The sequence below is a fragment of the Poeciliopsis prolifica genome, unplaced genomic scaffold (assembly GCF_027474105.1).
Source record: "Poeciliopsis prolifica strain line A6 unplaced genomic scaffold, Auburn_PproV2 SCAFFOLD008, whole genome shotgun sequence".
Classification (NCBI taxonomy): domain Eukaryota; kingdom Metazoa; phylum Chordata; class Actinopteri; order Cyprinodontiformes; family Poeciliidae; genus Poeciliopsis; species Poeciliopsis prolifica.
The window spans coordinates 1,877,526-1,889,791 of record NW_026562383.1 but is presented as its reverse complement, the minus strand read 5'-3'; the positions used below and the strand labels follow the sequence as shown (position 1 = coordinate 1,889,791).

At 39.2% G+C, this 12,266-nt stretch overlaps 2 protein-coding genes across 6 annotated transcripts; both read right to left on the bottom strand.

Moving 5' to 3' along the window:
- Window positions 1-28: 28 nt before the first annotated feature.
- Window positions 29-5,951, bottom strand: zgc:110269 (probable flap endonuclease 1 homolog). Of its 3 annotated transcripts, none has more exons than XM_055033463.1 (11): window positions 5,648-5,951; window positions 4,745-4,811; window positions 4,502-4,604; window positions 4,248-4,302; window positions 4,095-4,156; window positions 3,875-4,026; window positions 3,266-3,326; window positions 2,461-2,592; window positions 2,191-2,336; window positions 1,951-2,095; window positions 29-1,005 (listed from the first exon to the last, which is right to left on the bottom strand). In XM_055033463.1, exons 1-11 carry the CDS (start codon window positions 5,727-5,729, stop codon window positions 952-954), a joined length of 1,059 nt encoding a protein of 352 aa, XP_054889438.1. In that variant the 5' UTR covers window positions 5,730-5,951; the 3' UTR covers window positions 29-951. The 3 variants fall into 3 exon arrangements, with proteins under 3 accessions (XP_054889438.1, XP_054889439.1, XP_054889440.1); XM_055033464.1 differs by having other exon boundaries at window positions 3,875-4,011; window positions 5,648-5,950; XM_055033465.1 differs by lacking the exon at window positions 5,648-5,951 and having other exon boundaries at window positions 4,229-4,302.
- A 59-nt stretch (window positions 5,952-6,010) lies between these two features.
- Window positions 6,011-12,191, bottom strand: LOC129362118 (mitochondrial fission factor homolog A-like). Of its 3 annotated transcripts, none has more exons than XM_055033466.1 (9): window positions 12,033-12,191; window positions 11,592-11,719; window positions 10,181-10,399; window positions 9,819-9,997; window positions 8,988-9,079; window positions 8,714-8,911; window positions 7,674-7,749; window positions 7,288-7,461; window positions 6,011-7,179 (listed from the first exon to the last, which is right to left on the bottom strand). In XM_055033466.1, the coding sequence occupies exons 2-8, from the start codon at window positions 11,632-11,634 to the stop codon at window positions 7,330-7,332; spliced, it is 939 nt and encodes a 312-aa protein (XP_054889441.1). In that variant the 5' UTR covers window positions 11,635-11,719; window positions 12,033-12,191; the 3' UTR covers window positions 6,011-7,179; window positions 7,288-7,329. The 3 variants fall into 3 exon arrangements, with proteins under 3 accessions (XP_054889441.1, XP_054889443.1, XP_054889444.1); XM_055033468.1 differs by having other exon boundaries at window positions 8,714-8,884; XM_055033469.1 differs by lacking the exon at window positions 11,592-11,719 and having other exon boundaries at window positions 6,014-7,179; window positions 12,033-12,189.
- Window positions 12,192-12,266: the final 75 nt, after the last annotated feature.

Genomic DNA, 12,266 nt, shown 5'->3' with positions numbered 1-12,266 from the left:
TGCATGAAAAAAACATATATCTCTTACTCTTGACATGATTTAAATATTTTTGATATTTGTGTATTTAATAAACTGGCACATTATATATTTAACAAAAACTTTTGGTTCGCTGTAGTAAATGGTCCCACAAAAGAGCAATTAAAACAATTCACATTAAGTCACAAAAACACCACATGACCAAATACAACTCAATGTCATTTTAATTGTGAAAGAAAAATAATTACTTATAAAGACATCAAAAGATGATAACAAAAATATGAGGATTTACACTTTTTTCCTTGATAATATTTATGTTACTATGTGAACTTAGCGATCTCACTTTCTCTTTCTGAAATTAACGCAACAACGTACACGGTTTAAAATTCAAGCCTTCGGTGTCTGTCTTGGCTCCTGTTACACAGCAGGTGCTCATTGAATATCCAGAGAAGAGACGTCGCCTGTCCCTGGTTTTGGCCTCCCTGACAGTGGTCACTCTGTTCTCTTTCATGGCCGCACACCTCCTGCTCTGCTCGTCTCACTGGCTCTGCAGGAAACTGCTGCATGGACCAAGAAATCAAATGGAATCGTGTTGTTTTCTGAACACCGCTGGTCGTACACGGCCACAGTACTGTACTGTCGGAGTCTGTGATGTTCCAGATCCGGGGTTGTGGTCAGTATGCTTTCATGATTTCCAGTTGGGTTTCTTTTAATTGTATCAAAAATAGGCTCTCTGGCAATTAAATCACTTTTAAGCTTCACATTATTTATCAATCAGCAGCTGATTGAATTATACTATCAGAACTGTTGGATTGGGATAATAATCTGTTATATTAAGAAAATGCCTCCTGATTATTTTTGTATGGAATATTTATCTCGGAGCATAATCTTCAGGTTGAAATGTTTTTTTTGTTGTTTTTTTTTCATATATAATTGTTCCAATCTAGGAACAACTATAAAATAGAGGTGGACTTATTATGATCTAGGTTTCTTTTTGTTGTCACCTAATGAGGAAAGTGATTCCACTGTCTGTGGAGGAAAAAAAGAGAGGAAAAATGTTTAGATGTGAAAATAACAGATTTAAACATTGAAAAAAACATAGCAGCTCTGCTCTAAGGATGTGAATGCATCTGAACACACAATAAGACAAAGACTTTTGCGGTCGGGCTTTGTAACAAGAAGGGAAGCAAAGAAGTCTCTTCTGTCCAGGAAAAACAACAAAGACTGACTGAAATTATGCAGTGGGCAGATGGAGAGCAGAGGATTGGTGCAAAGTGATTTTCTCGGACAAATAATCCTAATTGTCTAGGACATCTGGATAATAGTTTGTGCAACAAATAAAAAGTGTGTCAACTGTGAAGCGTCCTAATACATTTATATGGTTGCTCATCTTCCAAGGGAGTGGACTTCTTCCTCGCACTTCCGTCCAAGCATAATGCCATAAAGAATGGAATCAAAAACATCATTCTTGAGCAGCGTCTTGAAACACTAATAACCGTGCTTTGCTCTCAAAAAGCAGTGGTTAAACAAAAAGCCAGCAAACTGCGGTAAACTCCAAACTCATGTATACTAATTGTTATGTATTTGTTTATCGAATTTAACATACATTTTCTGAGAGGGCCATGGCCCCCCCGGCCACCCTTTCAGGAACACCTCTGACCATTAGAAGCTGATATCCAGCATGTCAGAATAAATGCCTTGAGATGTTATGAAAAATGATAAGAAAGATATTGTAAATATTTACTCTCTGGATAAATGGCATGTTTTGTTTTGTTTTTTTGCTGAAAGAAAAAAACACTGCATCGAATAAAATTCTTTAATTCTTCAGTAAATTATCAAAACAATTAAAAACTACAAACACATTTGCAATCATATTTGGGGATGACTAAGTTGAAACGTATCAATGATGAAGTGTTGAAGATTTCTGTTTTCTAAAATCCACGTTTGTGTATTTTCCCCTTTTGCTCTCCTCACCTGTCCTCTCTTTCTGGTAACTCTGAAGAAGTTGTCCATGCGCGTCTGTCTCATACATCCCGCCGCCTTCTCCTTTCTCCTCTCCTCTCGCCTATTTTCTCGATGTTCATGAAACGTCTTCATGCGATGACGGATCCTCTCCTCCCTAGAAACGCACACGGGAACAAATGGAACAAATCCTTCAACTCCACATCAGTCCAGGTCCACGTAAACAGAAACACAGGCTGTATGAATCTGTACCTGACATGTTTGGTGTGACACAGGAAGTCCACCACGGCTTCTTCGTCCAGCTCACTCCACACCAAGTCAGGAGCTGGAGTTTGTGTTTCGTCCAAGAAAATCTTCCTGGCCTCTTCATATTTCCATAAAACAGGTACAGGATAGGTCTGGAAGTATTTGACTATATTATATATATATATATATATATATATATATATTTTTTTTTTTTTTTTTTTTTTTTTTTTTGAAGAATTTCTGTATCGTGAGAAGTAGATCAAAACTAAAGATTACCTCTCTGTTGATGTGCAACACCACATTCTCAATAGTGCGATGTTTCTGGATGAGAGTCAGAGCTCTCTTCGGACCTAAACCGGGGATCTTGTCGCAGTAGTCACAGCCCAGCAGGATGCAAAGGTCAACAAGCTAAAAGGCATTTTGCAAAATAAGACAGGAAAAAAGTGATGATTCATCAAAAAAAAAAAAACAACTTTAATCCAGGATGTCAGACTGATTTTTTTTTAGGCTATGTCAAGATTATGAACGTCCACAAGGGGCCAGTTGTGGTAAAACGTTTTGATAAAACCCATTAACAAACATTTCACATTCATGTAATTTGGCAGTTTACATATGAAAACTTCAGCAGAAGATTGTAAGCACTGAAAAAAAAATTCTGGCTTTAATCTTTTGAGATCAAACGTCCTAATTCTGAGGAAAATGTCAACATTTTCACCTTTTCCCTCACAATTTTGATGTTCTTTTCTGAGAATCCTGGTGTTTGATCTTAGAAGATTAAAGTGAGAATAAATCTTGCAAATTCTAAGAAAAAAAAGTCAAAATTCTAAGAAAAGAATTCAGATTTTTTTCCCCCTGTGAACCTAATCTTCTTCTACTGAAAACTGCTTTCATTTGATGGATAAAATATTATTTAAACATACAACAGCTATTCCCAGTGTTCTATGTCAGTGTGCCTCTGGGCCACATATTAACTTTATGGCGGACTGGATTTGGCCTGCGGGCCTTGAGTTTGACACACATGCTTTAAACAATTCCAATAACAGAAACTTATGCTGAAGATTCATTAATGTTTTGCTCTTACCTCCTCATGAGTAATCTGCAGTTTTTCCAGCAGCTTGGGTAAAGAGTATTCCACAACTTCACTGGGAACATGAGTATAAAATCAAAATCAGATAAGACTACACATCTCGATAATCTGAGAAAAAAAATCAGGCTCCTCCACCTTCTCTCAGTGCTAATTAGAAACAGCCAATCAGAGCCAGGAGGCGGGTCTTCTGGCTGACAATCACAATATGTGTGGCCCTACTCAGGCTCCCCTGTCCTTCCTCTCCTTGCTCTCTGCCATGCTGCAGCTATCATAGCCTGTTGACAATGCCAAGGGTAGTTAGCAATGAAGGTGGATAAACAATTTTCCTGTAGCAGTAAACTGTTACCCCTCCATTAGCACATTTATCATCCTGTACACAAGCATGACCGACAGCGCTAGGATCCTCCTCCTGGCTCTGATTGGTTGTTTGAGTTGGTGCATTTCTTCAAACGGCAATAGCAGCTTAAGGAGGTGGAGGAGGAGATCGATTTTTTCAGATTATTTGTCTCTTACTTTACTGTTACAACATAGTGACAGATTTGACAAATATGAAAAAGTAAAATTTTTATAAAAGTTACACACTGCAGTTTCAACAATTCATACCTGTCCTTCTTAGCATTCAACTGACGAATGAGAATGTTGGCTCCAAAGGGCAGTGTGTCCATGTCCTCGGAGGCCACTGCATCCACAATCCCGTCTCTCACCAGCCGGGCACACTGCGCTTCTGCGTCCCCTGCAGCCTGAAAGGCAGAATCCTGTGCATGAAGTATGAAAAAAATTATTTTTAAAAATGCATGAGGGTGGAATCTGAAACAAGTTGTACCTGGATGACAGGCACACCCATACGTTTCAGTAGCTCAATGGAATCCTTAGTCTGGGCTGATGCTGTATAAAAGAATGATTCAATGACATCAGAATTTGGAAACATTTAAATATGTTAATGAAAGATCCTTTTACACTCTTTGTGCATGTGGACCTTCTCCTGTTCTTTTGGGGGAGCTCCAACCAGCTGCTGCTGCTCGCCTCTCCAGCTGCAGAAAAGCAAGTCTCAATCAGCGAGAGGGATTTTTTAAAATCTGGAATCAGTCAATTTGCCGTTTCTATAGCAGACCAGTTAAACTGCTGATTTGAGCAAAACAGGAAATGGTCTTTGGCCCCTCACACATGCTCTCAAACTCAAAATGCTCCCCAAAAACAATTCAAAACACGAAGGCTGTAAATGTTTCTTACAACAGGTGTCTTTTCCACGGGAGGTTTTCCATCAAATACAAAGACCGGCTTTATGTCGTGTTCCAGGAAGGTCAGCGTGCGGAAAAAGAGTCCAGTCAGAGGACTGTGGAGAAGAAACCCAACATCATCAACATGGAAGAGAAGCTATTTTGGCATTTATATATGAATTGTTGGACTTTTTTTTTTTTAACAGTACAGATGTTTGTATTTTTTTCTGATAGGTATTTTTCGAAGGTCTCTCACCTCAAAGAGGGTGTTGCTGCTCGAAACTGGCTCAGAACCACTGAGGTATCCAAGGCGATGACTTTCCCTGCGGTGGAATACAGTGGCAGCACAATGATCATAAAACTACACAAGAGTTCTTCACTTACTGTCTCCTGCCACTGACATAGATTCCCAAAGGACAAACTGAACAGATATTTCCTTGATGTCAGGACAAAAATAATCGGTTTCAAAAGATTTCATTAGGTAAATTAATGAGTCACAAGATATTTGATATTTTCTTTTTGAATCTGACAAGTTGAGATCATTTCTCTGCATACGCCTCAGAAAGTACTTAGCTGCGCCCCTGCATGTGAGTGAAATCATAATTACCTAAAGTTATTGTTGCTTACAGGTGTTCCATAAACCATTGTATCTGTGAGTGAACTGATACAATTTATGCATATTTGTGGATTTATACATGACTGTTCTCTGCAGAATAATATATTTTATTCCTACCCAGAATAACATAAGAATAATAAAAATATTATTGATGAATGTATTTCATGTATGGCACACATTTAGCTACAGCTGCTTAGACTTCATGATGATCAGTAAAATATTAATGCATTTTCTCAGCAGCACATGGCTGTTATTTACATAATTTGTAAATTTCTTAATAAATAATTAGATCTTAGAGATATTTAACTAGAAGGTTCTTTTCCACTTATGGTAACAGTTTAAGCTTACAGTATTTACTATGGAGAGACCAGTTAACACTTGACTTCATGTGAAAGCACTGACATCATTCACTGATTAGCACCAAAGTGATTGGTTAGTGTTATATAATCAACTCAGAAACTTTATGAATGCTAACGTTAGCTGCTAGCAACCTTTGTCAGAGATAAGGCAGATCAAGCTGGTCGGCGTTCAGTCCTGTATTACCTGTATAGTCACTGATATCCTTATAAGACACTGCATTTGGAGCATCAGAACGAATTAAATCAGCCAGTCTGGTGATCCCCATCCTCCTGATCACAGATGGGCTTTTGTTTTTCTTCCACTTCCGGTTTGAAACAAAAAAGGAGGAAAATGAAACAAATAGCGTCCGGTTCTCAGTATATCTCACGGTAAATCCACTTTGTATCCGTTTAGAAACACAGCTGTTGACTGTAAGATGAAATGCGTTTTATCTCCAACGAATCTCCCCTACTTAAACACAACATCGTTTTCCTCATCTCGGCACTTCACCAAAATGGACGGTAGGGGTCAGTACTGAGCAACCAGACGGGTTTTGAGGAAATGGGCCTCCAGCATTTATTATAGCAATAATATTTACAGACATTTCACAAATGAATAAATTAGAAACAAATATTAACCTAACGTTTTATCGCTTTAAATATATAATACATATGTAAGTAATGTTCACATAAGAAGGATGAATATATGCCATTCGAAAACAAGTATTCATCTACACCTGAGCATGAACACATTGGCTCCTGAATTTACAGCAAAATTTTTGATGAACAAAACAATGGGATTAATGGCTTTAAGCTGAGAAACAAAAAAACAAAACCAAAAACCCAGCTCCAGCTCTGTGAAATCTTCATGTAACAGATCATAGTAAGCCTCCCCCGCATCAAAGATAGTTTATATAAAACATATGAGAAACTCCTAAACATGTGACATGCAGGAAAGTGGCTATGGCATCTGCAGAATTATTCATATTTTGAGACTTTACAAATGGTTAGTGATGGCCACAGCAGGGGACCTACATTTCAGCCTGGGTCCGAGACCTAAAACTTTTGTCACTGAAGAAATCCTTGTGAGTCTTTTCAAACTGCTGCTCAGTTTAACATATGTGTGTCAGTAACAGATGAGTTTGGTTCTTACTAGTACAAGTCTCTTTTTTCTGTTCAAGCCTTTAAATTCCCTTACCTGTGTAAAGGCCACTTTGCTCAAACAAAGGTAAAAACTGTTGTCCAAAATATGCAAATAGATTAAAAATAATTAGTGTACAATGGGAATTGATATTATGGACACTTCCTTTAGATTATATAATGGAATATTTAGTACTACAAATATCTGCAAAGTGATTGTTGTTGTCAATTGAACACCATTGTTATTTTTTATTTTATAATTTCACCCTTTTTTGTAACATTTGAACATTTTAGCTGACTTGTCGTGAGCTTTGTCTCAGTGTTTGGTGTCAGGATTATTTATTAATACCCACAGTAAAAATATTTTAACTCAGACAACTAGTTTTAAATTTGACAACAGTGGCAACAGCACACATACACACAAAAATCAAGATGGCTGGCCTTCATTTTGTGGATAATAACTAGCAAGAAATGGTGCTATACAGAGTATACAGAGCAGATCCAGAAAGCATCTACAGCTCTTCACTTTTTCCACATTTTGAGCACTTTCTGGTTTCATTGGTTCAGGTGTTACCTAGTCAAAGATAATCTTGAAATCTGAAATAAAAACAAAGCAAACAAAACATTGGTTTTCTTTAATTAAATTAATTATTTAATTATTGTGGAATGCCAGAGGAGACCTATGCTGACTGAACAAGGATTTACTTTGGCTTCCAGTGTTTTTGGAGCTTTGGGTTGGATCCTGGTTTAGCGACGCAACCAAATCCACGTGTTAATGAGCCAGAATGTCAACGTGGTCGAGTACAGGACCACCTCCCTCTTGGAGCGTTCTTTGTTTTCTTCCTCCAGCAGCTGCAGACGTCTGTTGAGCTTCACAATCTGGTGAGCACAAGAATGTGAATATTTACTTGCACACCTTTTTTTTTTTTTTTTTTTTTATGTTGAGCACTAACTCTGCTGGGCTGTGATAGGGAACCTAACAAACTCCCCAAACACCGACACATCCAGTCCCTGTTTCAGACCTAATCATTTCAAATGAAAAAGAGTTCAACGTTGACAAAGACAGCGCTTAAGATTACGGGATTCATTACCTGACGCCGCAGCGATGAAGCATCAACTAAGCCAGATTCGTCAGGGTTCATATCAAAAGCCAAGTCCAAGTGGGTTCTGTGGAAATTAACACATCTTTGGTTCAATTAATAACATAACCAGCAGCCTGAACAATATTCTGAAATTCGATATTTTTCCAACACAAATTTTCTTGTTCTTTTAGACCAGTATCCCAACTGCTTTCATTAATTAATCGCCACAGTTTGTTTGTTTTTTGGCAATTTTGTAGGATCCAGAACACTTAAAGTTCTGCTGTCCTTACCTGGCTCAAGCAAGTTCAGGAGTCATGATTCAACAATAGGAAAGCAAGCTAAAAATCACATTCATTAGAGGACCACGACCAAGAGCCACTGCAGAGCAAAAAGACTAAACAAAAGCCTAAAAACATCGATGATCCTCAAGAGTTTGGGGGAAATTGCCAAAAAGGCTGAAGGTTTTAGAAAGCATATTGCATTATATCTAGTATAGAGTGATGACAGCTGGAGTGGTTTAGAGGTTAAGTGATGGAACAGTGAATTCTGCTCTCTAGCAAAAAACTATTGAAGGACAATGTCTGACTATGAGCTCTTGACCTTTAGCTCAAGCTTTCATTGGAAGCATGTTTCAAAGCAAACCAGCATGTCCACCTCTGATTACCTTTAAAAAAAATCTAAACCAAAATGAATCTATGAAGCAGCTCAGTCAAAATCCAGACTTGTATTTGATTAAGATGATGTGGCCTGACCTTATGCAGAACATTCAAACTTAAGAACCTTCCATTGCAGTTGATATAAACCAATTCTGCAAAGAAAAGTGATCCCCAATTCCTCCAAATTGATGTAAAAAACTGTTTGAACAAACAGTCATCACGCTACACTAGATACAATGTAATACCCTTTACAAAAAATTACAAACAGTTGATGGAAGTTGTTGCTGCCAAGGTTTGAAAATACATTCAATTCAAATAATCAGAGCTGGCCATCTATATGGAGAAACATAAAGAATGTAATGATTAATGAGAAAACAGCCAAACAAAACTCACCTCCGGCGGCTATTGTCCAAGAGTTCAAGGACCTGCTGGTAAGCACGGCGTGTTGTTGACTGAACGTAAGACAGAAACCCAGCAGCTGTAAACAGGTTGATGTTTGCGTCTTCTGGAGAACAGAGGGGAGGACAGAGGCGGACAGTGGGGCCAGAGGGGGAGGGGCTTACGCTAGCACAGGGGGAAGGTTGGAAGAACCTATAGATTAATAAACAATGATGAAAAATAGACTTTAAAGACCTTTGGGGATGAACAGCGATTCAGGTTTTCTTACTTTACATCCCCTTTGTTACAACGGCTGCCATGACGACTTGGTGTGTTCTCACTTGCACCGCGTTCCCTCCGAGAGCGGGTGTTATAACTGGTCTGTAACACGCGGAAAGAGATCAATGAATTCCAGGCTCACATTAAAGCTAACATTTAGTGATCAATTGTCATTGAAAATCCTGAATCATTAAATAGCCAAAATCAACAGCTTTCCTGCTAATGATCGTCTCAGCATGCCACCACATGAAGCAGAAGACTTATCAGACATTCATGCAAGTCAGGTGTGTGACAGAAGGGAAACGCCTAAAGATCAGATCCTGAGGATCCCTCTTTGGTAACACTCCACTTCAGATTTTCAATGACCAGGGTGACAAAACTGACAGCTACAACAGACGTCCATCTCTGGCTGTACTGACTGGGCTTGTATGCACTGCTCTCTCCAGAGAAGCTTCCAGATATTACTGGGATTTCAACATGAAATGTAAAATTTCCAATAAACTAGAACTATCAGACATTATGAATAGAATCAATCAAATTTTATTTGTATAGCGCCTTTAAGCAACAAGGCATTTCAAAGTGCTGTACATCTTAAAAATACAAAGTCAGCGAACACATTACATTTTGCACATCAGATTACTGATAGTTTCATATTTAGATTTCAAAAGCAACTCTAAAAACCTGAGTTTTAAGTCTAGATTTAAAGGAACTCAGTGTTTCAGCCATTTTGCAATTTTCTGGAAGTTTGTTCCAGATTTTGGTGCATAGACGCTGAAAGCTCAATAAGCAATTTTTCGAGTTTTTATTACAATCCATAAAGCTAGAGTATGATTGTACTTACAGTTTGGCTGGGATTACTCTGTGAGTTGGCAGCTTGGTCAGTTTCCAGAGAGTCCAGGGGCTGTTCTGTCAGGGTGAGGACACGCGGCGGGGCCTTCATGTTCAGGAGATCCACCGATGGAACCGACTGAATTAGATCTAAATCTCTTGGTTGAACAAACCTCGACTCCTCATCATCACCTGAAAGAAAAACAAAAAGAAAGAAATTAAAGAGACATTTCTTTTACCACTTCTAGCATCCCACTGATGATGGTTTTAGAGCCGTTTGTCCTGCATGGTCTGCAACAGCTCCACAACTTGAACTGCTCCATCTATGTTTTACTTTAAATGTTTATTATTAATGACACTAACCCAGTGTCTTACCTGCAACGACAATTCTTTCAGGAACCTGCATCAGAGTTGTGTGAACTGGCAGAGGTGGCTGAAGCAGAGCGGCCCCCGATCCGCTCTCCAGCGCCACCTTGAGGGTGTCAGGGATTCGCATGCGCTGGCTTATGCCCTCTGTGTACTCCAGCTCATAATGGATGCGGTTTATCTCTGCCACTTCAGAAGGCGGGGTGAAACTTGGCCCACTCATCCAGCCTGTTGTCAAATGGACAAAAAAAAAAGAAAAAAAAAAAAAAAAAAAAAATTTTCTCTGAATATACGTTGCTTGGATTCGATGTCTTTCACATATAGACATTTGAATTATCTTACCAACAGAATTACAGATGCGGATGGAGCCTTCAAGTTATTTTACTTTAAGATGAACTTAAGTACAAATCAGCCAGATTTCTCACGGGCAATCAGAAAAATTCAAAACTTTAATGTTTTCTCTATCAGAGGATCACAACACACCTAGGCATGGCTATGTAACAGTGACTAAAACACTCTTCATTGTGGATGTTGTTACAGAAGTTAGCTGCTTCCTGTGTCAGCAACATGTTCAAAATGAAATCAGAAGAAGCACATGCCTGTGACCACAAGAGAGCGAAAAAAGAGAAATCTGATATAAGAATATATTTTTTTAAATATAAAAACTTTTGAGATTAAAATAAATATGCACACTTGATGGGTTTTGTTTAAAATGGTGTAAAATATGGTCATAGGTTTTATAGTCTGATGAACTAGGGTGTTCATCAGACAACCTGAGGGAAGAAACTGTTGCAGTACTGAACTTTTTTTTTTTTTTTTAAACAAACTGCGCTCTGTAACGTTGACTTGAAAGTAAACTGTTTGTGTCCTGGATGTGTGGGGTCTGCACAGATGTTAGCTTCCCTTTTCCTGACCCTGTTCCTGTACAAGTCCAGGATGGAGAGAAAATCAGCCCTGACGATCTTCTCTGTAGACCCGATTCTCCACTGCAGTCTGGTGCCACTGTCCAACACAAGACTGTAGCTAGAGACCAAGACATGTTAAGACTGAACCTGAAGATATTTCTCTACCAATTCCACTGCCACATATTTTCTAGAAGCAAAACAATAGAGTGGGTACGATCAAATGTTTGGGTTTAAATGGCACCCACTAATCCCCGTCTGGTAGGCCCCAGTCCCACTCTGACAGATAGCAGGAGGCTCTCTGGGTGAGGCAGGAGGAGAAGCCTGGCATGGTATCCATCACAGGGGAATCAACAATTAATCTTTTCAATTATCAATAACTCTTAGATTATTCTTCTTGTAACCTCACACACACATAATATAACATCTAATGGTAAAAATGATTACGTCACACGATTTCAATCACGCTGCCCTTCTCCATCCCAGTGGATAACAACTGATGAAGCGGTTGAATTTACTTCGGGCAGAATCATTTACGGCTGATCCGGACATGCTTAGCATTAGCCCCGCCGAGGAGCTGCCGTGTGGTCACAACATGATGTCTGGCTCGTCTGAACAGACTGTCCGGTGGTCGAGTCGCGTCCTGCTATGAAAGATGTGAGGCGATGTGAGGCGCTTCATAAATACTGGATGAAAAACAGCGTTTCTCGCAGCGCTGCTGCGTTGAATTACATAACACTGACATGAGTATAGCTGTTGCTGACACGCGGTTTCAATGTCACAGAATGAAAGACGCCATGTTCAGCCTGAATATAAACTAGCATTACGCTAATTAACTCAAATTGGCTAACATGCTATTCAACATTAGCAAGCCACGAACAGCAACCCGCGTTAGAATGTTAGCAAAGCCGTCAGCTGAGAACCGCGTACAGAGCTATGAACCCTGCGTGACTACTTACTGTTGGGGGGATATTTTTTTGGTCCACGCTTTAAAATGTCATGTCAAATTCGTGTTCCACTTGTTAAATTAACAGCTTCTCCCCGAGACAATCAGCGAGCAACGATACAGCTCCAAACGCAAGAAAAGAGTGGATGTTGCGCCAATCACAATCGCGTGCATGACTGAGGGGGGCGGAGCTTGAGACTTTGTATTGCTCGCGGAGAGCCGCAATAACAGGTGGTAAAGAGGTTAT